The following is a 24,264-nucleotide window of genomic DNA, read 5'->3' as shown; positions in this document are numbered from 1 at the left end:
ATGACTAGGAAAGGAGGATGAATAGGAAAAAACATGTGTTCGGTGGTGTTGGAAAATATCAAGATAGCCAGGATTGAGGGATTGAGATCCCAGAGAGGAAGGTACAGAATGTGAGACTGACGACGGTCTAAGCTGCTTTCTCCTTAATGTATTTATCAGTTTGTAAGTGGCGCAGGCTGAGAGCAGAGAAAGAACAGAAATTGGCTGTTAAGAGGCTAAGGAGCTAAGCAGAGCTATTGGCAGTTTCAGTGCTAGAGAAATACAAATTCAAGTGCATGGCCAACCAAGGTGGCAGGGCTCTGGTAAAGGTCTTGGCTTCAGTTGGGTCCTCTGAAGGACTACACTGAAGGAAGGAATAAGGGTAGACCACATATAGACTAGTCTTACAAAAAATTAAATTCTAATTAGATTAAGGTGATGCAATTCTATTCTAATTGCTTGCCAGAAGTTTAAAGAAATCCTTTTTGAGAAAAGAAAAGTCCTTCCTGGAAGAAAATACCTCATACAGAACCTCTGCAGTTTTCCCTATACAGTGTCCATGATTCATTCAAAAGTTACCAAGCATAATAAAAGACAGGAAAAGACAGGCACTAAAGATTCACAGGTGATTCAGATATTGGAGTTATCAAACTTGGACTCTAAGATAATAGTGGTCAGTGATTAATATGCACAAAAAATGAGTGACAAGGTAGAGATTTTCTCCAGGGAACTGGAATATATATAATAATGAATCAAATGGAAATTCTAGAACTGGAAAACGTAACAGCAAAATAAGAATGCAGTATGAAATTTAACAGCAGATTAAATAAAGCTAAAGAGAGGATTTATGATCTGGAAGATAGATCTGTAGAAAATACCTAGACTAAAGTTTGGAGAGAAAAGGATAGAAAACAGAAAAAAAAAAAGAGGTCTATGAGATATAGTAAAGAGGTTTAACATACATATAAATGGAGTTCCAGAATGGGAGAAGAGACAAAATGAGGCAGGAACAATATTTGAAGAGATTAGTAACTGAAATTTTTTTTTCAAAATTTATGAAATATTTCCATTCAAGAAGCTCTATAAACCCAAGCAGGATAAATTCAAAGAAAAACACACTTTAATAAAACTGCTCAAAATCAAAGACAGATTACAAACAGACAAAGGGGTTTTTATCTCTCAGAGATGAAGGTAAAGACATTTCCAAGCAAATAAAAATTGATAGAATTTGTTGCCAGCATTTAAAAAATTATAAAAAGGCAGGATTGTGGTTCTCAACAGCATCATGGAATATAGGAAGGAAAAGTAACAGTGAAAAAGGTAGATATGTGGGTAAATTAAATAAATATTGACTGTATAAACAATAATAATGCCTTATGGGTTTAAAATACATGTAGAATTAAAGCTGTAGCACCAATAACAGAAAAGGTTGGGAGTAGCTATATTTAGTTAAAGTATTCAAAGGTCCTTATATTATCTAAAAGTAGTAAAAGTGGCTCAGTCGTTAAGCGTCTGCCTTCGGCTCAGGTCATGATCCCAGGGTCCTGGGATCGAGCCCCACGTCAGGCTCCCTGCTCCATGGGAAGCCTGCTTCTCCCTCTCCCCCTCCCCCTGCTTGTGTTTCCTCTCTCGCTGTGTCTCTCTCTGTCAAATAAATAAAATCTTAAAAAAAAAGTAGTAAAAGTAATAATTTATATTATATGCTAATTAAAGTCAAAGATCTATTCCATAATTTGCAGGTTAATCACTGAAAGAATAGTAGCTAAGTGTATGACCAACAAACTAGTAGAGGAGAAAATGGAATAATAAAAAATGCAGAAGCAAGCAAGAAAGAAAATGGGACAAATGGAAAATAGAATAGTAAGATGGTAAAGTTAAACACAAATACATCATTAATTACATTAAATGTAAATAGACTAAAAAGCCAACTAAAAGATAACAGTTGTCAGATTAGGTTAAAGAAAAGTAGGGGTGCCTGAATGGCTCAGTCAGTTAAGCGTCTGCCTTAGACTCAGATCATGATTCCGGTCCTGGGATCGAGCCCCGCATGGGGCTCCTCTGCTCAGCAGGGAGCCTGCTTCTCCCTCTCCTGCTCCTTCTGCTTGTGCTCTATCTCTCTCTGTCAAATAAATAAAATCTTTAAAAACAAAAAAGAAAAGTAATTATATGCTGCTTTTAAGAAACACATCTTACATATGAGGACACAGAAAAGTAGAACCTAAAAATATAGGAAAAGATACAGGGAGCAAACATTAACACAAGGAAGCTGATGTAGCTATGCTGATATCAGAAAAAGAAGACTTTGAGGCAAGAAACTGTGAAAGAAATTGAATCTGTAATTAAAATCTTCTCTTAAAGAAAACCCATGCCAAGATGACTTCACAGTGAGCAAATTTTCCCAAATATTTGAGGAGGCAGTAACATTAATGATATAAAACATCTAAGAGGACAAAAGGCGGGAAAACATTTCCCAATTTATTTTATGATTTCAGTAATCTTGGTCCACTGTGGAGTTCCCCTTGGCTATTCTGTATGGCTTAGAAATAAAGTTTACCTCATACCTTTAATATGCTTTCAATTCCTCAACAGATATTTAGCACATGTCGTATTTTGTTCTCTTTACTCAGTTCAGCAGATAGACCCCAGGGCAAAAATGATTCAGTGACACTAAATTATTCTCCCTCATATGTACACTGGCCAACTAGCATAGAATAGTATTCCAGAAAAGAGAGAGATTTTTGCTGAAAGAATAGCTTCTTCCCCATTCCCTACACTGCAAACTGATAACAGTAAGATTTAAGTTAATTTGTTTGTTTGCTTGTTTTTTTCCTACAGACTCCATTAATAATATACCTCTTTCATTTCCTGATTGACTATGCTGAATTGGTATTTATGGTGAGTAACCTTCCACATAAAGTCAATATGTATATATCTTTAGAGTCTTTTATCTTAAGAAAAATATCTTTTAGGAGCTTAGGAGTCTCTTGAGAGTATAAAAGCAAAAACCTATCCTTAATTTGAATTCAAGGAACTGTGATAGTGTTATGGAAGTACGGGGAATGGTCTCTGACATTTGACCAGTTCCAATTCCTTATACTTGATTTCTGGACTATGTATTCTCAAACTTTGTAGCGCCAAGATTCTATGATTGGTTTTAATTGTGGTGCCAGTGTAGAGGGCATCCTGAATTTCCTAAGCATTCTGCCAAGAGATTCCATGCAGTGGACATAGGCCTGACGAGACTCTCAGGAGCAATAACCTTCAAAGTTGAGTTGACAGGGTGGTTTTGAGAGAGAGTAATTTGAAACATTGCCTAATGTAGGGTTGAAAATCTGGGTCAAGTAGGAGGCCCGCTGAAGTCTTCCTTAATCATTATAATGGCTGCTGTTTACTGAGGACTTACTTCATGCTAGGCACTTGATGTACATCAGGCCTGCAAAGCATTGGGTGTTATTCCTGTTTTACAGAAAACCTAAGTGACTTGCAATTAAAGAACAGATGCGGTACACCAGGCTAACAAGCCTTGATGGGTGCCAGTCCTCAGGGTTTTCTAGTCAAATCTCCCTGAAAGGCTTTATCTTTGGATGGTCAAAGTGAGAGTTGAGGTTCTGCCTGAGTTCATTACCAAATAGTCCACTATCATCCAAAAGCTCTAGGTCCTGGCAGCATTCCATCCCTCCTACACTAGTATTTCTCTTTCTCTTGACAGATAACTGATGCACTCACTGCTATTGCCCTGTATTTTGCAATCCAGGACTTCAATAAAGTTGTGGTAAGTAGTCAGTGGGTGAGACAAAACTGGTGGAGTTTTGGGGAGTCTTCTGGTCTCTGTTACTACAAAGAATCAAAGGTCATGTACTTAAGGATCTAACTGTTTAAAAATACTAAGAAGTAGGAGTGAAGCTACTGGCCTGTTAAGCCAGCCCTGGAATGGTCAAACCCGAACCAAAGACAGCTTTACTAATAGATACAGAAAGGTTCATTTTCACTTCTGTTGCCAAGTAATAGAACCAGAAGTAGCAGTCTGCCTTTCTGTGGCACTGGTCATTAGTAACAAAGCTGATGAATTCTAGAATTATGGACCTCAAAGAGATTTATAAGATATTTAGATTGGGAATCTTTAACTTGGGGTCCATTTATAGGCTTAATAGACCTATAAAACCCTTGAAATAGGGGCACCTGGCTGGCTTAGTTGGTAGAGCTTGTGACTGTTCATCTGAGGGTTGTAAGTTCAAGCCCCGCAGTGGGTGTAGAAATTAGTTTAAAAAAAAAGAACTACATTTTAGAGACTTATCACTAAGACCTAGTGAGTGTACGTTTTAAACCAGTGGAGGATTTGGGTCATCATAGATAAACCTAAGGGCATTATGCTAACTAAAGTCGGACAAAGACCAATACCATATGATCTTATTTACACGTGGAATCTTAAAAAGTCAACCTGCGGGCGCCTCGGTAGCTCAGTCGTTAAGTGTCTTCCTTTGGCTCAGGTCCTGATCCCAGGGTCCTGGGATCGAGTCCCACATCGGGCTCCCTGCTCGGCGGGAGGCCTGCTTCTCCCTCTCCCACTCCCCCTGCTTGTGTTCCTGCTCTCACTATGTCTCTCTCTGTCAAATAAATAAATAAATAAAATCTTTAAAAAAAAAAGTCAACCTGGGGGGTGCCTGGATGGCACAGTTAGTTAAATGTCTGGCTCCTAGTTTCCATTCAGGTCCTGATCTCAGGCTCATGAGATCAAGTTTTGTGTCGGCACATGCTCAGTTTGGAGTCTGCTTAAGACTCTCTTCCTCTGGGGCACCTGGGTGGCTCAGTTGGTTAAGCGACTGCCTTCGGCTCAGGTCATGATCCCAGGGTCCTGGGATTGAGCCCCGCATCGGGCTCCCTGCTCGGCGGGAAGCCTGCTTCTCCCTCTCCCTCTCCCACTCCCCCTGTTTGTGTTTCCTCTCTCTCTGTCTCTCTTTCTCTGTCAATTAAATAAATAAAATCTTTAAAAAAAAAAAAGACTCTCTTCCTCTGCCCTTCCCCTGCCACACTCACACGAGTGTGCACTCCCTCCCTCTCTCTCTCTCAAATAAATCTTTAAAAAAAAAAAAGTCAAACTGGGGAACCTGACTGGCTTGGTTGGTAGAGCATGCCACTCTTGATCTTGGGGAAGTGAGTTCAAGTCCCACACTGGGTGTAGAGCTTAATTTAAAATAAATAAATAAGGGCGCCTGGGTGGCTCAGTTGGTTAAGCGACTGCCTTCGGCTCAGGTCATGATCCTGGAGTCCCGGGATCGAGTCCCACATCGGGCTCCCTGCTCGGTGGGGAGTCTGCTTCTCCCTCTGACCCTCTTCCCTCTCGTGCTTTCTCTCTCTCATTCTCTCTCTCTCTGAAATAAATAAATAAAATTTTAAAAAAATAAAATAAATAAATAAGGGGCGCCTGGGTGGCTCAGTCGTTAAGCATCTGCCTTCGGCTCAGGTCACGATCCCAGGGTCCTGGGATCGAGCCCCGCATCGGGCTCCTTGCTCCGCGGGAAGCCTGCTTCTCCCTCTCCCTCTCCCCCTGCTTGTGTTCCCTCTCTCGCTATGTCTCTCTCTATCAAATAAATAAATAAAATCTTTTAAATAAATAAGTCAAACTCACAGAAACAGTATATTGCTGGTTGCCCAGGGGGTGCATTTGGGGGTGGGGGAAATGGGGAGATGTTGGTCAAAGGGTACAAACTTCCAGTTATGAGTAAGTTCTATATATCTAATGTACGGCATGATGATTATAGTTAATACTGTATACTTGAAAGTTGCTAAAAGAGTTATCTTAGGGGTCCCTGGGTGGCTCAGTCAGTTAAGCATCTGCCTTCGGCTCAGGTCATGGTCTCCTCACAAGCTGAGGAATGCAGAGATAAATTAGCTCCACCCTGGAGATTTTTTTTAATTCAGAAATTTCTATTGAAATATAACATGCGTATGGAAAAGCACACAAGCATCTGTGTATAAAGTGATTAATGATCACAGAGACAGTGCACCTAGGTAATTACCTTTTAGGCCACTTTTAACCTCTCCTATGGCAGCTTTATTTTTTTAAATTTTTATTTATTTATTTTTTAAAGATTTTATTTGACAGAGAGAGACACAGCGAGAGAGGGAACACAAGCAGGGGGAGTGGGAGAGGGAGAAGCAGGCTTCCCACGGAGCAGGGAGCCCGATGCGGAACTCCATACCAGGACCCTGGGATCATGACCTGAACCGAAGGCAGATGCTTAACTGACTGAGCCACCCAGACGCCCCAGCCTGTGGTAGCTTTATTTTTTATTTTATTTTTTTTAAGATTTTATTTATTTATTTGACAGAGAGAGACACAGTGAGAGAGGGAACACAAGCAGGGGGAGGGGGAGAGGGAGAAGCAGGCTTCCTCCCTAGCATGGAGCCCAACGCTGGGCTCAATCCCAGGACCCTGGGATCATGACCTGAGCCGAAGGCAGACACTCAACGACTGAGCCACCGAGGCGCCCACTGTGGTAGCTTTAAATCTCCTCATTGTCAAGGCTGCTGAATATATCTAGAAATACTTATCTTTGGATTTTAAATTGTACTCTTTAACCTCATTTATTTTTATACTTTTAATATTTTCTTGGTGTGTGTGTTCACTTTTCCTTAGAGTTTTTTTTTAAAGATTTTATTTATTTGAGAGAGCGAGAATGAGAGAGAGAGAGAGCGTGCACATGAGAGGGGGGAGGGTCAGAGGGAGAAGCAGACTCCCCGCTGAGCAGGGAGCCTGAAGCAGTAAGGGAGGGCCAGGAGTCCCTTGGTTGGGGGTGTTATGTGGGCTTTTTTTTTTTTTTAAAGATTTTATTTATTTATTTATTTGAGAGAGAGAGAATGAGAGAGAGAGAGCGTGAGAGGGGGGAGGGTCAGAGGGAGAAGCAGACTCCCCGCTGAGCAGGGAGCCCGATGTGGGACTCGATCCCAGGACTCCAGGATCATGACCTGAGCCGAAGGCAGTCGCTTAACCAATTGAGCCACCCAGGCGCCCCTCACTTTTCCTTAGACTTTTAGCCATTTTCCTGTCTCTGACTGGATCCAGTGGGGATTTTTAAAAGGAATTTTTGTTGTTCTTCAGGGAGCTGAGTCAATATTGGGCCTGTGAGGCCAGGCATAATGGGGGCTTTGCTGGTGAGATTGGGGGAGACAAAAAGAGATGTAGCAGAGAATCTGGGGAATGCTGACCTGACTGCCCTTCTCTCCTGTAGACTCTCCTTTCATAAAATCTTCCTGTTTCAAAGTATTTTGGAAGATTAGGGTGACAAGGAAGTACTTTTCTTTAGTTGTTGGCACAGTGTCACCTCTGTGTAGGATCTACACGTGCCTGTTGAGCTGTCCCCGTCTCCTCCTGTAGTCCTGCTGGCTGGCTTCCAGCCTGCGAATGGGTCTGCATTCCCACGTGTCTCTCTGGCTGCTTCTGGATCAACTCCCTGTTTCCTTTGTGGGTCTCACCCCATCCAGGTGGCCACCTTTTTGCAGGAACTCCAGGACCCTTAAGCTAGCAGGGCCTCCTTCCTCTACCCCCGCTGCAGTTGTCCTCACTAAGTGCTTTGTCTGTGGAGCCAGCCCCTCTGATAAAAGCACCTTAGTTTATATATTGTCTGTTTAATTAAACAGCCCCACCTGTGAATGGTAGTGTAACTTTCTTACTGATGATAATTCCCACTGTTGAACCTGAACTCTCAGAGATGATCAAAGGGAGGTTTTTGAAGTTTGTTCAGGTTTTCTGATTAAGGCTCTATTTAAATCTGTGCAAGAAGTGTGGGCTTACCTGTATTCCTGTGATAACTCAATTTTCTTTTTCCTTTTTTTTTTTAAATCAGAGAGAGAGAGTGAGCACAAGCATGGGGAGTGTCAGGCAGAGGGAGAAGCAGACTCCCTGCTGAGCAAGGAGCCCGATGTGGGGTTTGATCCCAGGACTCTGGGATCATGACCTGAGCCGAAGGCAGCCGCTTAACCGGCTGAGCCAACCAGGCATCCCAACTCCTCGATTTTCTTTTGAACTGAAAGATGAATCTTTAAAATTTTTTTAAAGCTTTCCATTTAAAAAAATTATGAAATATGTAAGACATGCAAAAATATGTAAAGAATAATACATAGTGTGAACCTATTTCAGGTTCAAAAATAAAACATTGCATGGGGCACCTGGGTGCCTCAGTTTGTTGAGTGTCCAACTCTTAGTTTCAGGTTAGGTCATGATCTTGGGGTCGTGGGATCGAGCTCTGTGTAGGGCTCTGCACTCTGGGGAGTCTGCTTGAGATTCTCTCCTTCTCCCTCTGCCCCTCCTCCCCCTCATGTTTGCACACTGTCTCTCTCAAATAAATAAATAAAATAAAAAATAAATATATTACACATATACTCGCCTCTGAAATTTTCACCTCTTTGTTCTCCCTCTCACCAGTTCACGCTATGGTGGATTTAGTGTTTATCGTCCCCCCACAGGGCCTTAACTTTTGCTACTTTTGTATATATCCCTAAATAACATGTAGTATTATTTTGCATGCTTTTAACTTTGTGTAAATGGCACGATACAATATGTATTCTACACGTGCCTTTTTCATCATTAAATCTTCTATCATGCTCAGTTAAGTTCTCCCTACTCTGGCTCCCCTGTACTACTCTGTTTTATAATCGGTTGCAGCATTGATTTTATACTCTTGAAATAAGATTCTCTGACCATTAAATCAGCAAAGCTCCCCATTTTGGGTTCAGAGACTTTTTCCATCTATAGTCTGACCCATGTTTGCTTATAGGGTTGCCTAACTTTTTTTCATTCTGGAGCACACCCATGAACTTGTTGGGACACACCAGGGGAAGGCAAGAGCTTTCCGCCCCCATCTCACTCCCTCTAGACTGTCCAGCTGCCCAGCCACACCCAGTGGTCCTCTTTCTCTTCATCATGGCCATTCCCCACTTCCTCTATGGAAGTCAAAAACTTGAAACGGGAGAGCTTGGAAGAAAACCTGGGATACTGTGACATTCAGGGGATCATTTTACTTTGTATGAAAATATTTCATTTTGCCGATGGAACTTTGGAGTCCTTAGGCCACTCATGATTACTCTTTTTTTTAAGATTTTATTTGAGAGAGAGAGAGAGCGCGCATGAGCAGGGGAAGGGGCAGAGGGAGAGGGAGAAGCAGACTCCCGGCTGAGCAGGGAGCCTCCATCCCAGGACTCTGAGGTCATGACCTGAGCCAAAGGCAGACGCTTCACTGACTGAGCCACCCAGGGGCCCCAATGATAACTGCTCAGAATGGCTGAGAACCTTGCTTTGCCACTCAGTCATTCATTCACCCATTCAGTAGATATTTACTGTTTGCTCACTGTACCAGGTCCTGGCAAATAAACATCGTCCCTGCCCTCATGGAACTCATAGTCTAGTGAGGGAGACAGATATTAGTCACATAAATAAGAAAGTTGTAACCGTGAACAGTGTTATGAAAGAACGTTATAGGGAGATTTTCCCTACTTGAGGGGGGTGAGTGTGTCTTCCTGAGGAAGAAATGATTTAACTGAGATCTAAAGGTGATGTGGGAGCTAACTAGGGAAAGAGAAGAGGTTGTTCCAGGTCAAATGCAAAGGCCTGGGAGCATGAGGGTTACGGTGTGTTCATGGTGCTGGACGCCAGAGGGAGAGGTGAGGAGACAGGTGGGTGTGAGCTGAGCCTACACAGCCAGGGCCAGGCCAGGTGGGGCCATTTGGGCCGTGGAAGGACTGCTGTCTTCATTCTAAAGTCAATAGGAAATAATGTGCTTTGTCATTTCTTTTTTCCAGTTTAAAAAGCAGAAACTCCTCCTAGAACTAGACCAATATGCCCCAGATGTGGCCGAACTCATCCGAACCCCCATGGAGATGCGTTACATCCCTCTAAAAGTGGCCCTGTTGTAAGTATTCTTTGACAAAACGGGGCTCAGTGCCAACAAATGCAAGGAAAATCTGATGAGACTTTCTCATGTTGTTTGTTGTATTTTTGGAGATTTGCAGTCTTAGTCATCAAGTACTTGCTGTGGTTCTGTTGCACAACTGGGGTTCTGGCCAGCAAAAGAGACAGAGCCATTCTGTTTCTGTTGGGACAAAGCCTCACACAGGGACATGCACAATCAACCCTTCACAAATGCTTTTTCACTCTATGCTGATCTGGGCTCCAGCCTACTTGTAACCAGTGTTTCAAAAGAAAAAAAAACGTTCTTTAGTTGTATATATGGATTGAATAAAATTCTGATCTTTCTGTGGCCATTACTTTGAGCAGCTCCTATATTTCATGTACAATTAGTCCCCCATTTGTAGTTTAGAAAACTAGCCAAACAGACCCATCCCAGCTGGCAGACCAGTATGGGAGAGTGGAACTTACTGAAGCTCTGTAAAAGATTTCTCGGGGAGTGCTCAGTGCTGCCAGTAAATTTAATTCTTCCAGGTTATTCCCATTTGTATTCTGGAGATAGGCAAATGTGACAATTATTCAGTCAAACTAACAGTCACTGAATATTAATAATGTACTAGCTTCGAGGGATACACCGTAAACAAGACAGATAAGTTTCCTCATGGAAAAACCTGACCTTAGAACTTCAGAATTAGATGGGGCCTTGTGAGGACGGTTTATTCAACCCTCTGCTTTGTGTTGAATCTCCTATTCAGTGTTCCAAATAGGTGGCTGTGCAGCTTCTTGAACATCACATGCTATTTAGAAATGGCTTTTTTTCCCTCTCCCACCAAACAACTTTCATATCTATGTATTTCGAAAATATTGGCAGGAACTACCTAATAGAACCAGAGGTTTAGCAACATTATGAATCCCTTATGGACTCATATACCTCCTGGGGATACTTTTATAATAGCAGCAGCCATTTCTTTAAGGGTTGTGTAACAGGCCTATCTGTAATTGTTGAAAAAAAACACCAACAATTTCTGGGCCTTTGGCTTTAGAACTGCTAATCTTAACAGCCCTGGGAGGTATTGGATTTAAGGTCTTTACTGGTGAATAATAATTATAATCTGTCTCTGACATGCTGGTATGTTTCTTCCTATCTAATAATCAGATTACGTAACTGGTGTCCCTTTTCACTCTGTCTGCCAGGAAACTCAGAGCCAGATTTGAAGCTGATTATTACAGTGCTGTAAAAGACCCTTTGGTCTTTTTCCCCCTGGCCCTTATTTTTTTTCTATTTACGTTTTTCCTGGTCTTAATTTTTTATTTCTATTTTTATTTTGCTGTTAGCTTTTATTATCTGTTCTCATTTGAGCGGCCTCAAATCTTTTGTGGAAGCAGGATAGAAATGAAATAAAATAATAATCAATTATGACTATGTAAAATTTCCCTAATCAGCATTTTAAATTCATTTCTCAGTCCATTCTTTTCCACCTCAGAAAAAGACTAGGTTTTTCAATTTAATTCCTTCCCAGTGGAAGTTTAAGATGCCCTGTGAAGTTCTGTGGCAACCAGCTTGTGGAATTCAGCAGATACTTACCCTGTCCTGGGGGTCTGGCTTGGTAGATATAGCTTGACTACCAAGAGGGCTAATGGCAAGCTGCTCTGGCCTCTTGGAGGAAAGGTGGGGTAGCCTGCATCAGAGCTTGGGAGCCTGATTGAGGAAAAATTACTTTCCTGGTTTTCAAAGATAACTGTAGCCATTCCTAAAATATATGACTATGTGGGAATTGGTAAAATTTTATCATTTATGATATCTGAAGTAATAAAAAGAACATAGCCTTTGAACCAGAAAGTCCGGATTTTGAATGTATTGATTAGCTTATGAAACCTTGGGCAAGTTCCTTAACCACTGAGTCTCAGTTTCTCCATTGGAGGAATAATGGTGTTGCTAGTTTACTGGATCTCTGTGATGATATACCATGTAGCGCAGAATAGGCAGTGAATGTTCAGCATCTTATACTCATTGGTCCCAACCCCATTTCATTCTCTTTTACTTAAGAGAACTCATTTCTAAGAAGTTGCCTTCCCTTGAGTATGGTGTTAGTAAATCTCTTGAATTGCCTGCCTGTGGTGGCCAGGACTCCCTGGTGCTTCGACCGGGATTACTAATGCCAACATTTTTTTTTCCCCAGCTATCTCTTAAATCCCTACACCATCTTGTCTTGTGTTGCCAAGTCTACCTGTGCCGTCAACAACACCCTCATTGCTTTCTTCATTTTGACCACGATAAAAGGTAAGGCCCCAGAGGAAAGCGTAAAGCTCAGTCCCTGATTTGTGCAGGGTTTTATAATACTTCTGCTGTGGATTTTTTTTTAAAAAAGCAGTCCAACATTTAAGAATATATTTTTTTTAATTACACAAGTAATACAAGATTATTATAGGAAATTTAGATAAGCTAAGAGAAAAAAATTAAAAGATGCTGAAATTCTACTATTCAGAGAGTTATTGTTAACACAGTTGGAAAAAAATAAACAATGGGACGCCTGCTTGGCTCAATCAGAAGAGCATGCGACACTTGATCTTGGGATCATGTGTTCAAGCCCTGAGCTGGGTATAGAGATTATTTTAAAAAATAAGTAAGTTTAAAAAACAAACAGCGGCGCCTGGGTGGCTCAGTTGGTTAAATGACTGCCTTTGGCTCAGGTCATGATCCTGGAGTCCCTGGATCAAGTCCTGCATCGGGCTCCCTACTCGGCAGGGAGTCTGCTTCTCCCTCTAACCTTCCCTCCTCTCATGTGCTCTCTCTCTCTCAAATAAATAAATAAAATCTTAAAAAAAAATAAAAAAAATAAAAAACAAACAGAAAAACTGAGAAAAAGCTTATGAGAATAGTAGCCCTCAGCCTCTCTTCCCATCCCTAGGTCAACTTCAAAAGAACTACTTTCTGGCTTTTGCTGGTATTTACTTCCATATTTCTTTTTTAAGATTTTATTTATTTATTTGAGAGAGAGAGATAGAGAAAGCACAAGTAGCGGGGAGGGGGAGAGGGAGAGGGAGAAGCAGGCTCCCCACTGAGCAGGGAGCCCGATACGGAACTCAATTCCAGGACCCTGGGATCATGACCTGAGCCAAAGGCAGACGCTTAACCGACTGAGCCACCCAGGCTCTCCTACTTCCATATTTCTAAGTAAGATCTCATATTGCTACTTCCTGAATTATAAATTTTAGACATTATTTATTGCATTCCCCTGATGGGAGATAAAGATTCAGCTGTTTTGTATCATCACTTCCCCTTTGCCTAATTTTCTTAGAGAAGTTGTATCACAGGTTTGATTAATCAGTAGTCAGTACCTATAGTTTATGACCCTGTATGTATTATTCATTGTTGGGCAAAGTAGTAACGATGATTACTTTTTCTTTCTTGTATAACCTTTTCTTTTTCCTGGGGTTAATAATTTTCTTTTTTCTTTTTTTTTGCTTGTTGTTTTTTGTTTTTGCTTAGTCTTTTTGTAGCAATCCCTTTCCCCCAGCTGTTCTGCTAGACCTATCAAGTGCCGAACAGTTTTTAAAAAATATTTAAATGCATCAAACAGTGTATCAGTTCCATTATTTTTCTGAAGACCTCTCTCACACATCCTCCATCCTGCCTCATTTCTGTCCTGGTTGTTTTCTGGGCCTGGTACAAAGCTGTCATACTGGGACTTCCTTTATAATTCTCCCGTGTCGTTTCCCTTTTTCCTGGATTCCTTCTCTCCTTCATTGATTTTTTCCTCTGTTTTGCTAAAGTATTTCCTCTAGTAGTTTCCAAAAAAAAGGTGTATGAGGGGCACCTGGCTGGGTCTGTCAGTAGAGCATGCGACTCTTGATCTCGGGGTTATAAGTTTGAACCCCATGTTGGGTGTAGAGATTACTTAAAAATAAAAATCTTAAAAAAAGGGGGGGGAGGTGTATGAGATACATATTTTGAGTCGTTCTTTGTCTGAAAAATGTCTTTATTCTAGTTTAGCACTAAATAGTTGGGACAAGGTATAGAATTCAAGACTGGAAAAACTTTTCCTTCAGAATTTTGAAGGCATTACTTCACTGTCTTCTAGCATCCTGGTTGCTATTAAGCAGTTTGATGCCATTAAATGTAATCTAATGTTTTCTGAAAGATTTAGTGTTTTGAAATTTGATGACGCCATGTCTTGACATGGGTCTTTTTCCATTTATTATGCTGGGCACTTGGTAGGCCCTTTCAGTTTAGACACCAGTGTCCTTTAGTTCTAAAAGGTGTTCTTGTACTAGTTTTCAAATTCTGTTTTCTCTGTCCTCTTGTTTGGGGCATATATTGGATGTTGGCTTTTCTTGACTGATCTAATTTGCATTTTATTTTCAATGGACTCTTCCATCTTTTTTGGTGACTTCCTCTTACTTTTGCTGGGACACTACTATGTTTTTATCTTCCAACTCTTCTACTGAATTTTTAAATTTTTAAAATTTTATATGTATATATTTATCTGTTTTTATATTCTTATGTTTATTTTTAAATTAAACTCTATGCCCAATGTGGGGCTTGAACTCATGACCCTGAGATCAAGAGTCGCATGCACTACGGATGAACCAGCCAGGCGCCCCAAATTCTTTAATTATATTTTGAAGTTCTTTTTTCATCTCCAGTTGTTTCTTTGAACCATCCTATTATTATTTTATCACCACAATATCCTCCCTTGTCTCTTGAGTTTTTGTTGTTTTTTTAGTTTCCATCAGTTCTACACATAGTCCCTTTGTCTTTCTGGTCCCCCACCACCACCACCTTTTTCTTTTCCTGTTTGATTTGGGCTCTGTCTTTCACATGGAAGGTTTTCTCTTATTTATAATCTTTGGCTGTCTGTTTTTTACTTAAAATTGGCACTAACATGTTCATTTGAGACCCTGTGAATGGGCAGAATCAGTCTTACTGAAAGGAGATCAGGCAGTGGGCTGGCCTTTTATCTTGAGGTATCCTTAAATGTCATCATTTATAGGTTTTTTTTTTTCTCTGAAATCATTTAGTTTTTCCAAAGAAGAATCCGATGTCCTGCCTAAGGGTAACCAAGATGGAGTTTTGGTGGGGTGGGGGGCTCATGTGACCAACTGCTAGAGTTGAGAGAACAGGAACGGGTGATGTGGCTGATTGCAGTATAAAGGGTTTATGTAATCTCATTACACTTCCCCTCAACCCATTACTGTGCATAGTATCCTTTAGACCTGTGCCTCTTTAGTGAGTGTTCTCTAGAACTGTGGTCTCGGGGGGTGGATTGTAGGTGGAAAGATGGGGTATGTAGGGGTTGTCACTTGGCTGCACATAGATGAGATGTGACCTGGGGTTCTGACTGGTCTGTATACAAACTTTCAGCTTGATTTCCATCTCTGTACCCCCACTTTCCATAGTACCTGATGCCTTCAAGGTGCTGAATTTCTTGGAAACTCAAGGGGGTGAGTTGGCCTGATATTTATTGCTGCTCTTCTCTGTAGGCCATTAAACTGTAATTTCTTCCATGTTGCTCAGTCATTTATCCCTCTTCCACCTGTTTTATGTTTCTGCTATTGAATTAAACTTTATTTTGCTATAATCTCCTCTCCTTTTTGTTTAAGACAAGTTTTATTCCTTTATTGTCATTTTAGTGAGGTTTTTGGAGGGAGAGAGGAGGATATACATGTGATCAATCTACCAGTTTTAACAGGAAGTCTGTTAGCATTTGGGGTATATATTTCCAGATTTTTTCCCTCTTTTTTCTTTCAGACTTTTAAATACTGTTATTTAACAAACTACCCCAAAACTTAGTGGCTTAAAGCAACAATAAGCCTTTACTTGGTTCATATATCTGTAAGTCAGCTAGGGATCAGCTGATCTAGGTTAGACTTGCCTAGGCAGTTTGTTGGTTTCTTTGGGAGCTCATTCATGCATTAATGGCTGGCTGTAGTTGGCTAATCTAGGCTGGGCTCTTCTCCACATGTCTGTCATCCTCCTGGACCAGGGGACTAAATTAGGCATGGTGTTCTCATAGTGATAGCAGAGGTACAACTGTGAACAAGCCCAATCAGGCATGCACTTTTTAAGTTTCTGATTGCATTACACATGCTAACATCCTGTGGATCAGAACAACACATGGCTGAGCTCGTGGTGGAGACTTCCATCTTGTCCACAGTGGGAGGACATTGCAAAGTTATATAACAAAGAGCCTGGACATAGGGAAGGGTGAGAATTGGGGTCAATAATATAATCTACACGTATATCAATAAACACCTAGCCATGTTTAATGGCTACATACTATTCCATTGTATGGATGAAATGTGTAGAAATTCTTTTTTTTTTTTAAGATTTTATTTATTTGACAGAGAGAGACGCAGCGAGAGAGGGAACGCAAGCAGGAGGAGTGGGAGAGGGAGAAGCAGGCTTCCCACTGAGCAGGGAGCCCAATGCAGGGCTCGATCCCAGGACCCTGGGATCATGACCTAAGCCGAAGGCAGATGCTTAATGACTGAGCCACCCAGGTGCCCCTGAAATGTGTAAAAATTCTTTAGCCAACTTCTACTGTTAAATACTTAGCTAATTTTTCAGTTTTCAGCTATTTAAATAATACTACAGTTAATTTTCTATTATATAGTAATTTCCACACCCATGTATAGTTATTTTCTTACAGTGAAGTCCTGGAAATAGAATTATTGTATCACTGGGTGTGTACCTTCTTTAGGATTTCTGAAATTTGTTACTAAATTGCCTTCAAGAATTTTACCAATTTATATTCCCATAAGAAGTGTATGAGAGTCTATTTTGCTACCTTGTTGCTGAATAGTTTGTATACTCAGGAAATAAAGAATCAAAAGTTATACATAGAACCTTTTACTTAGAGTTATGTTCCCTTTCTAGGGTGGCATGAGAATGACTTAGGTCTTCATAAGACATAGTTTCTCTTGCAGTGGTTGTGGGTAGTCTTTCTGTAGGCTGTTTAATTTAATTATTATCTGTGACTAGATACTGCATAATGTGAATTTTCTTGTTCTGAAAATTGTGGTCATTTTGTTGGAAACGACTTTGAAATAGTGAAGACTCTTTGTTGTCTGTGCCTCAGTCCCTATTTCCAGAGTGTCAACCTCAGGTAGACCCATTCATTAAGGTACCTGGCTTTCGGGCACCTGGGTGGCTCAGTTGGTTAAGCAACTGCCTTCGGCTCAGGTCATGATCCTGGAGTCCCGGGATCGAGTCCCACATCGGGCTCCCTGCTCGGCAATGAGTCTCCCTCGGACCCTCCCCCCTTTCATGCTCTCTCTCTCTTTCTCATTCTCTCTCCCAAATAAAAAATAAATAAAAAATCTTTAAAAAAAAATAGGTACCTGGCTTTCATTAAAATAAGAACTCTGTGCTGCAGCCTGACAGAAGGGACTGAGCACCAGCCTTTGGAAATGCCACCTTGAAAATAGCCAAGTGCAGGGGCACCTGGGTGGCTCAGTCAGTTAAGAGTCAGCATTTGACTTTGGCTCAGGTCATGATATGTGGGTCCTGGAATTGAGCCCCATGTTGGGCTCCATGCTTAGCTGGGAGCTGGCTTGAGGATTCTCTCTCTCCCTCTGCCCCTCCTGCCTCATATGTGCACGTGCGCACACGTGCGCATTCTGTCTCTCAAATAAATAAATAAATCTTTAAAAAAAATAGCCAAGTGCAGGGAAGCCTGGCTGGCTCAGTCAGTGGAGCATGCAACTCTTGATCTCAGGGTCATGAGTTTGAGCCCCACGTTGGGTGTAGAGATTAATCAGTCAGTCAATCAATCAATACATATATACATACATAAATACATAAATAAGCCAGCCAGCCAGCCAGCCAAGTGCAAAGACAGAAAGACAGAAGACATGGGCTCTGAAGTTACATGCAAGAGGAGTTGGGGCGCCTGGGTGGCTCAGTTGGTTAAGCGTCTGCTTTCAGCTCAGGTCATGATCCTAGGGTCCTGGGATCGAGCCCCGCATTGAGCTCCCTGCTCTGTGGGGAGTCTGCTTCTCCCTCTCCCTCTGCTGCTCCCCCTGCTTGTCCTCCGTCTCTTTCTCTCTTGTCAAATAAATAAATAAATAGTCCTTATTTATTTATTTTAAATGATTTTATTTATTTATTTGACAGAGAGAGACACAGCAAGAGAGGGAACACAGCAGGGGAAGTGGGAGAGGGAGAAGCAGGCTTCCTGCCGAGCAGAGAGCCTGATGCGGGGCTCGATCCCAGGACCCTGGGATCATGACCTGAACCAAAGGCAGACGCTTAATGACTGAGCGACCCAGGTGCCCCAATAAATAATCTTAAAAAAATAAATAAATAAAGACTTTATTTATTTATTTGATAGAGAGAGAGAGAGCAAGCACACAAGTAGGGGGAGTGGCAGGCAGAGGGAGAGGGAAAAGCAGGCTCCCCGCAGAGCAGGGAGCCTGATGCAGGGCTCAATCCCAGGACCCTGGGATCATGACCTGAGCCGAAAGCAGACGCTTAACCAACTGAGCCACCCAAGTGCCCCCATTTTGTTTTACTTCTATCACTTATTTCATGTGAATTGTGTGACGTTAGTCACATGTTTGTCAGTTTCTATAAATCTAAATTTAGGGGGTTTTTTTGTTGTTTGTTTTAACTTTTAGGAGCAGTTCATGTAAGTAGTTGAAGTACTTGGTAAGAGTAAAATTCAAACGTATAAAATGAGAAGTAAATGCCTTTCATTACTGTGCCCCACCTCTACTTCCATTCCTTGGTATATTTGTTGTGGGATCCCAGACCTTCCCTTTTGTTGGACATTTAAGTTATTTTCCATTGTTGGCGGCTGTAAACAGAGGCCATCACAAATAACAGTCTATTAAAATCTGTCAAAATATTTGAAGAATTCTATTTTAGTTGGGTCTCTGAATCACTCTAACTCTTTGAGTATGTTAATAATCTCTACTGACAGAATATGCAATAAAGTTGGTTCACTTGTAAAACCTGTGAGTCATTTTTCTACATTTCACATTTGTACCACATAATTAAATTTTAATAAAATTTATAAAGGGCTAATTCACTCTTCATTTAAAGAAGAAAACAGTTGGGGGGCACCTGGGTGGCTCAGTCAGTTAAGCATCTGCCTTCAGCTCAGGTCATGATCCCGGGGTCCTGGGATCAAGTCCCACATCAGACTTCCTGCTCGGTGGAGAGTCTGCTTCTCCCTCTCCCCGCCACTCCCTACCCTGCTCTGCTTTCTCTCTTTCTCAAATAAATGGAATCTTTCTCTTTTTTAAAGATTTTATTTATTTATTTATTTATTTATTTATTTATTTGAGAGAGAGAGAGCACATGAAAGGGGGAAGGGTCAGAGGGAGAAGCAGACTTACCGCTGAGCAGGGAGCCTGATGTGGGACTCGATCCCGGGACTCCAGGATCATGACCTGAGCTGAAGGCAGTCGCTTAACCAACTGAGCCACCCAGGCACCCCTCAAATAAATAAAATCTTTAAAAAAAATTTTTTAAAGGAGCACCTGGGTGGCTCAGTTGTTAAGCGTCTGCCTTCAGCTCAGGTCCTGATCCTGGGATCGAGCCTCGCATGGGGTTCCCTGCTCCGCGGGAAGCCTGCTTCTCCCTCTTCCACTCTCCCTGCTTGTGTTCCCTCTCTCGCTGTGTCTCTCTCTGTCAAATATATAAATAAAATCTTTAAAAAAAAATTTTTTTTTAAAAGTTGGGAGAAAACAGTTGGGAGAATTCACACAGAAGGAATATAAGTGACTAAAAAATATGGAAAAATATTCAACTCCATAGATAATCAATAAAAGCAAATTGAAATAACACAGGAGTGGCTTTTTTTCCCTTTCAAATTGGCAAAGATTTTAGAAGATAATTCTCTGTGCTGACAAAGGTGCTGACAAATAGACATTCTCCTACATGGGGAGTTGACTTAGAAATTCATACAGGCCTCTTGGGAAACAATTTAGCAATAGTCTTAAAATGTTTGTACTTTTGATTTATTCTACTTTTGAGAACCTATCCAAAAGCAGTGCAGAATATAGACAAAGCTTTATGATACAAAACCATTAACTGCAGGATTATTTATAATGACTAGAAAAAAATAGAAAATATCTCAGAACAGAGAGAGGTCCCTCTGGCCCTCCCCCCACCCCCAACTTATATATGCCTGCATGCAAGTGCAAGCACTCTCTCTCTCTCTGAAAAAAACAAATCCCAAAATAGAGAGAGGAATTGCTACATAAAGAATAGTTTGCCCATGTGTTTAAAAATAATTGTAGGGGTGCCTGGGTGCCTTAGTCGGTTAAGCAGCCGGCTCTTGATTTTGTCTCAGTCACAATCTCGTGGTCCTGGGATCAAGCCCTGGGTCAGGCTCTGTGCTCAGCAGGGAGTCTGCTTGAGGATTCTCTCTCTCTCCCTCTCCCTCTGCCCCTCCCCCCCCCACTTACACTCTCTCAAATAAATAAATAAATAAATCTTTAAAAAATAATTGCAAATTATGTGAGGATACTTATTTTTAAGGCAGAATACAAGATTATATATTTTAATAAAATATAACCTCAACTGTATTAAAACAACAAAAATAGAAAAAAGATTCCAAAAGCATACTTGTTTCTGTAGAGTAAGCTCATGTTTCTGTTTCCTTATCACATCTGTTTTTTCCCAAAGTTTGTTTAGTGGGCACATAATTAAAAACAAATTTACTTGATTGATAAGAAGTTAGGGACAGTGGAAGTAAACTTGGCAACTCTCTCCCCAGATTTCCATGGAGCTAGTGTCCCACAGAACACAGTGTCCTCATTGGCTCTGTCCCCTTCTCCTGCTTGCTCTCCTGTGGCCTCCTTTGTGGCAGTCTAGGATTGACTGGGACACAGCAAGAGCTACAGGCCAGGACAAGGCCCAGGCCATTGTATTGTGATGTCCTTTTTGTGGAGTTGGCCAGCAAACAGGTCTAAGGTCAGGGTTGATGTTATTTTAGTGGAGCAGTTTGGGTTTCACTTCAGAGGTTAGGGCTTTCGGTCAAGGGGTCGTCTGCTTTTCAGTGGCTAGTTAAAATATTCCATCTCTGTGAAATAATCGTTAGGCTTTAAAAAGGGAAACAAACAGGGGCGCCTGGGTGGCCCAGTCGTTAAGCGTCTGCTTTCAGCTCAGGTTATGGTCCCAGGGTCCTGGGATCAAGCCCTGCGTCGGGCTCCCTGCTCCGTGGGAAGCCTGCTTCTCCCTCTCCTACTCCCCCTGCTTGTGTTCCCTCTATTGCTGTGTCTCTGTCAAATAAATAAATAAAATCTTTTAAAAAAGGGGGAAACAAACAGGGGCGCCTGGGTGGCTCAGTCATTAAACGTCTGCCTTCGGCTCAGGTCATGATCCCAGGGTCCTGGGATTGAGCCCTGCATCAGACTCTCTGCTCCTCCCTCTCCCACTCCCCCTGCCTGTGTTCCCTCTCTCGCTGTGTCTCTGTCAAATAAATAAAATCTTTAAAAATAAATAAATAAAAGGGAAACAAACAGATGTTAATGGGTAGTCCTGCTTGTTCACTGTTGGTGTTTGTCAATAATGAGATGTTCCAAAGTAGGAATTCTTGAGATTTGCCACCTAAGGACCCTTCCAACTCTTCTTGTTTCACCAGAAGAGGTGTGTGTGCGCGACAGGACTTACTTCTCAAGGAAAAAGGACTCTCAGAGGCAGTCCAGGGCAATTAAGAGCTCAGGCTACTCTGATGTCGGACAGATCTGGTAGCTAATCCCAGCTCCCCCATTTCCTGGCTGTATCACCTTGATCAAATCAGTTAACTATTCTGGTCCTCAGTTTCCTTATCTATAACATGGGATCGAAACAGTCCCTACTGCACAGAGCAAATATAAAGGATGAATGAGATGGTGCATGTAAAACACAGCATGGTATGGGGGATATACTAAGAGCTCAGTAAATAGTGATGCTAAGTTACTCTTAATGCCCTCTTTTTTAAAAGATCCCTCAGGATTGATAGGAGCTCCCTGAGCATTCGGGGAGGACTTGGAGGTAAAAATGAGGGGGTCTCTTCGTGGAGCTCAGCCCTGGAAGAGCAATGGCAGAGCAATGATCCTTAGGCCTAAGCCCATCGCTTCCATATGGGTTCCTCTAGGGTAAAGCCCTGCCCATGAAGAAAGTCACAGAGGACCCTAGGACAAAGCAGCCTGCGTTTTTTTTTTTCAGATCACAGCAGCTTCAAAACCTCCTAGTTTCTAGTTACCAGCTCTGTAGCCCTGGGCAAATCACAAAGCCTCTGGAGCTTCCATTTGATCACAGAGATAATGTCTGCTTCATAGATTAGGGGAAGAATAAACAAGAAATAGAAACTGCTTAGCATGCTTCCTTAGCACAACCCATTCAACAAATAGTTGCTCTGCTTATTGTGATTTTTATGGATTGAGATCAAGAAGGTAGCATAGTGATGTAGTTAAAGAGTGTGGGGTTTGGAATGAGACTGGGTTCAAACCCTGTTATTATTCACTGGTTTTATGACCCTGGGCAAACCACCTTTCTGTGCTTCAGTTTTCTTTTCTATAAAATGGGAATAGTAATAGTACCCAGCTTATGGAGTTACTGGAAGAACTTAATACGCGTGAAGTGCTTACAGCTGTGGCCAGAACAGAGTATGTACTCAATTAATTATTATCATCACTGATATGGATGGTCTACCCCGAGGGTGCCTGCCCTGTTAAAAGAGCACTTGGCATGGAATGTAGTACGGTGGGCCAGCCCCCAGCATCAGCTCCTCTTTCCCAGCGATCTTGCTTTTTGCTCAGGCCCTAGTGCGACTTCCTCTTCTCAGAGTCCTAGAGGATCTCAGCCCTTTTTGTCATGTTCCAGTCTGTCCCACTGCCTGTCCTGGTACAGGTCACTGTGACCCCTCTCTGCTCATTCCACTTGTAGTGTGTATCTTGAACCAGCCCCCAGAGCCCCACCTTGTCCGCATTCCTGCTCTATCCTGTAGTTCTGCCACTACCTGGGCCCAGATGGCTTCAAGGTACAGTCCCTGGAGGCACTGTTACCCCAGGTCTTGCCAAGGCTTGTTTTGGCCCCCGCCCTGATACAAAGAGAGAGTTGGAAAACATACTCAAAGTTAGATGGGCAGAGAATAAAATTCCCAGATACTATAGCCAGGGCATATACACATGTGACTGATTTACTTTAATAGTCCCATCATAAGGCCAGAGACTAGGGCTTGGACAGAAAACCTAGTATCCAAGTATCTGGGCCGTACTAGCAGATAAATAGTAGGCTATCTTGTTTTGGTAAATCTCACAGTCCTCTTGGCATAGTTCCTCCCGGTTAGATGAGTACAATGCCCTAGCTCTTGTCCAGATGGGGCTGCAGTTTCAGGCATTATTTGAGATGTCATGTCTGGGCCTGTCTGTCAATGCTTTGGGACGATTGTGCAATCTATCACCTGACCCCTACCTACCTGCGTGCTGCCTGCTACCTACTTTGTAGATTATAACTTTTTGTTTGAAGTATTTATAAGATATATACAGAAAGTGCACAAATTGTTAGTGTACAGTTCCATGAATTTTCACAAAATGATGAGTAATCAGCACTCAGATTAAGAAACAGAATGTTACCAACATCCACAAGAGCCCCTTTTGTGCCCTTTCCCAGTCATTCCTCCCAACGCTTGCCTTGTTTTTGCCCATCAAGCTAATTATAGCCCCCTCCACCCTTCTGTCCCTTGCCCTCCTGCCTGTGTACTCGCTGTTCCCTTGGACTGCCAGGCCTCGCCTAATCATTGTTCAGAACTTAGGTGTCAGCTTCCCCTGATGGGCTAGCTTCATACTTTCCTCCCTCCGTATTTTGCCACTGGTTACTGGGAGCTCCCTGAGGACAGCGACTGTCTCAGTTACCAGTCTTCCTGGCACCCAGCACAGGCTTGGCATAGAGCAGGCACTCCAGAAATGTTTGCACATTGCATAGTTTATCTAAAATATTTGAAGTCACCTTTTACTTTTCTCTCTCTCTTTTTTTTTTCTTTAAGTAGGCTCCACGCCCAGCATGGGGCTTGAACTCACGACCCTGAGATTAAGGGTCCTTGCTCTACTGACTGAGCCAGGCAGGTGCCCCTCCTTTTACTTTTCTTTATCTTTCCTGACCTTGCCCCAAGCACATATCATCATCCCTCTGCCTTCTTAATCCATTCATCTTACCCCTTCTAGCCTTTTTCAAAATGTATCAGCCCTGAGTCTCTTGTGTATCACCATACTCCCCCTCACTTTTTTTTTTGCTCAGACTGTGCATGTGCATCCACACCTGGCCCAGCATCCCACACACCAGGCTCCTGACTGTTGGAGGACCACATTTCTGCCTCTGGACCGCAGGTCTCTGCCATCCAGTAATTTACTCCACAGAGAGCCTTCTGTGTGCCCAGCCCCCTGTCACA

The 24,264-nt window shown here is 42.0% G+C and overlaps 1 protein-coding gene across 3 annotated transcripts in view; it reads left to right on the top strand.

Annotated features, from left to right (window-relative positions):
• Positions 1-24,264, top strand: part of PIGU (phosphatidylinositol glycan anchor biosynthesis class U) — an 86,662-nt gene that overhangs the window by 20,320 nt on the left and 42,078 nt on the right. For 2 of the 3 annotated variants that reach the window (XM_027622646.1, XM_027622644.1), the window contains exons 3-7: positions 2,815-2,874; positions 3,689-3,751; positions 9,775-9,884; positions 12,061-12,161; positions 15,281-15,325. In XM_027622646.1, the coding sequence (XP_027478447.1) occupies positions 2,815-2,874; positions 3,689-3,751; positions 9,775-9,884; positions 12,061-12,161; positions 15,281-15,325 (379 nt within the window). The remainder of the gene's footprint in view (positions 1-2,814; positions 2,875-3,688; positions 3,752-9,774; positions 9,885-12,060; positions 12,162-15,280; positions 15,326-24,264) is intronic. The other variant, XM_027622645.1, reaches the window with a different exon arrangement.

This window comes from Zalophus californianus, chromosome 8 (assembly GCF_009762305.2).
Source record: "Zalophus californianus isolate mZalCal1 chromosome 8, mZalCal1.pri.v2, whole genome shotgun sequence".
Lineage (NCBI taxonomy): Eukaryota > Metazoa > Chordata > Mammalia > Carnivora > Otariidae > Zalophus > Zalophus californianus.
The sequence above is the reverse complement of the archived record's forward strand: the minus strand, read 5'-3'. Positions and strand labels throughout refer to the sequence as shown.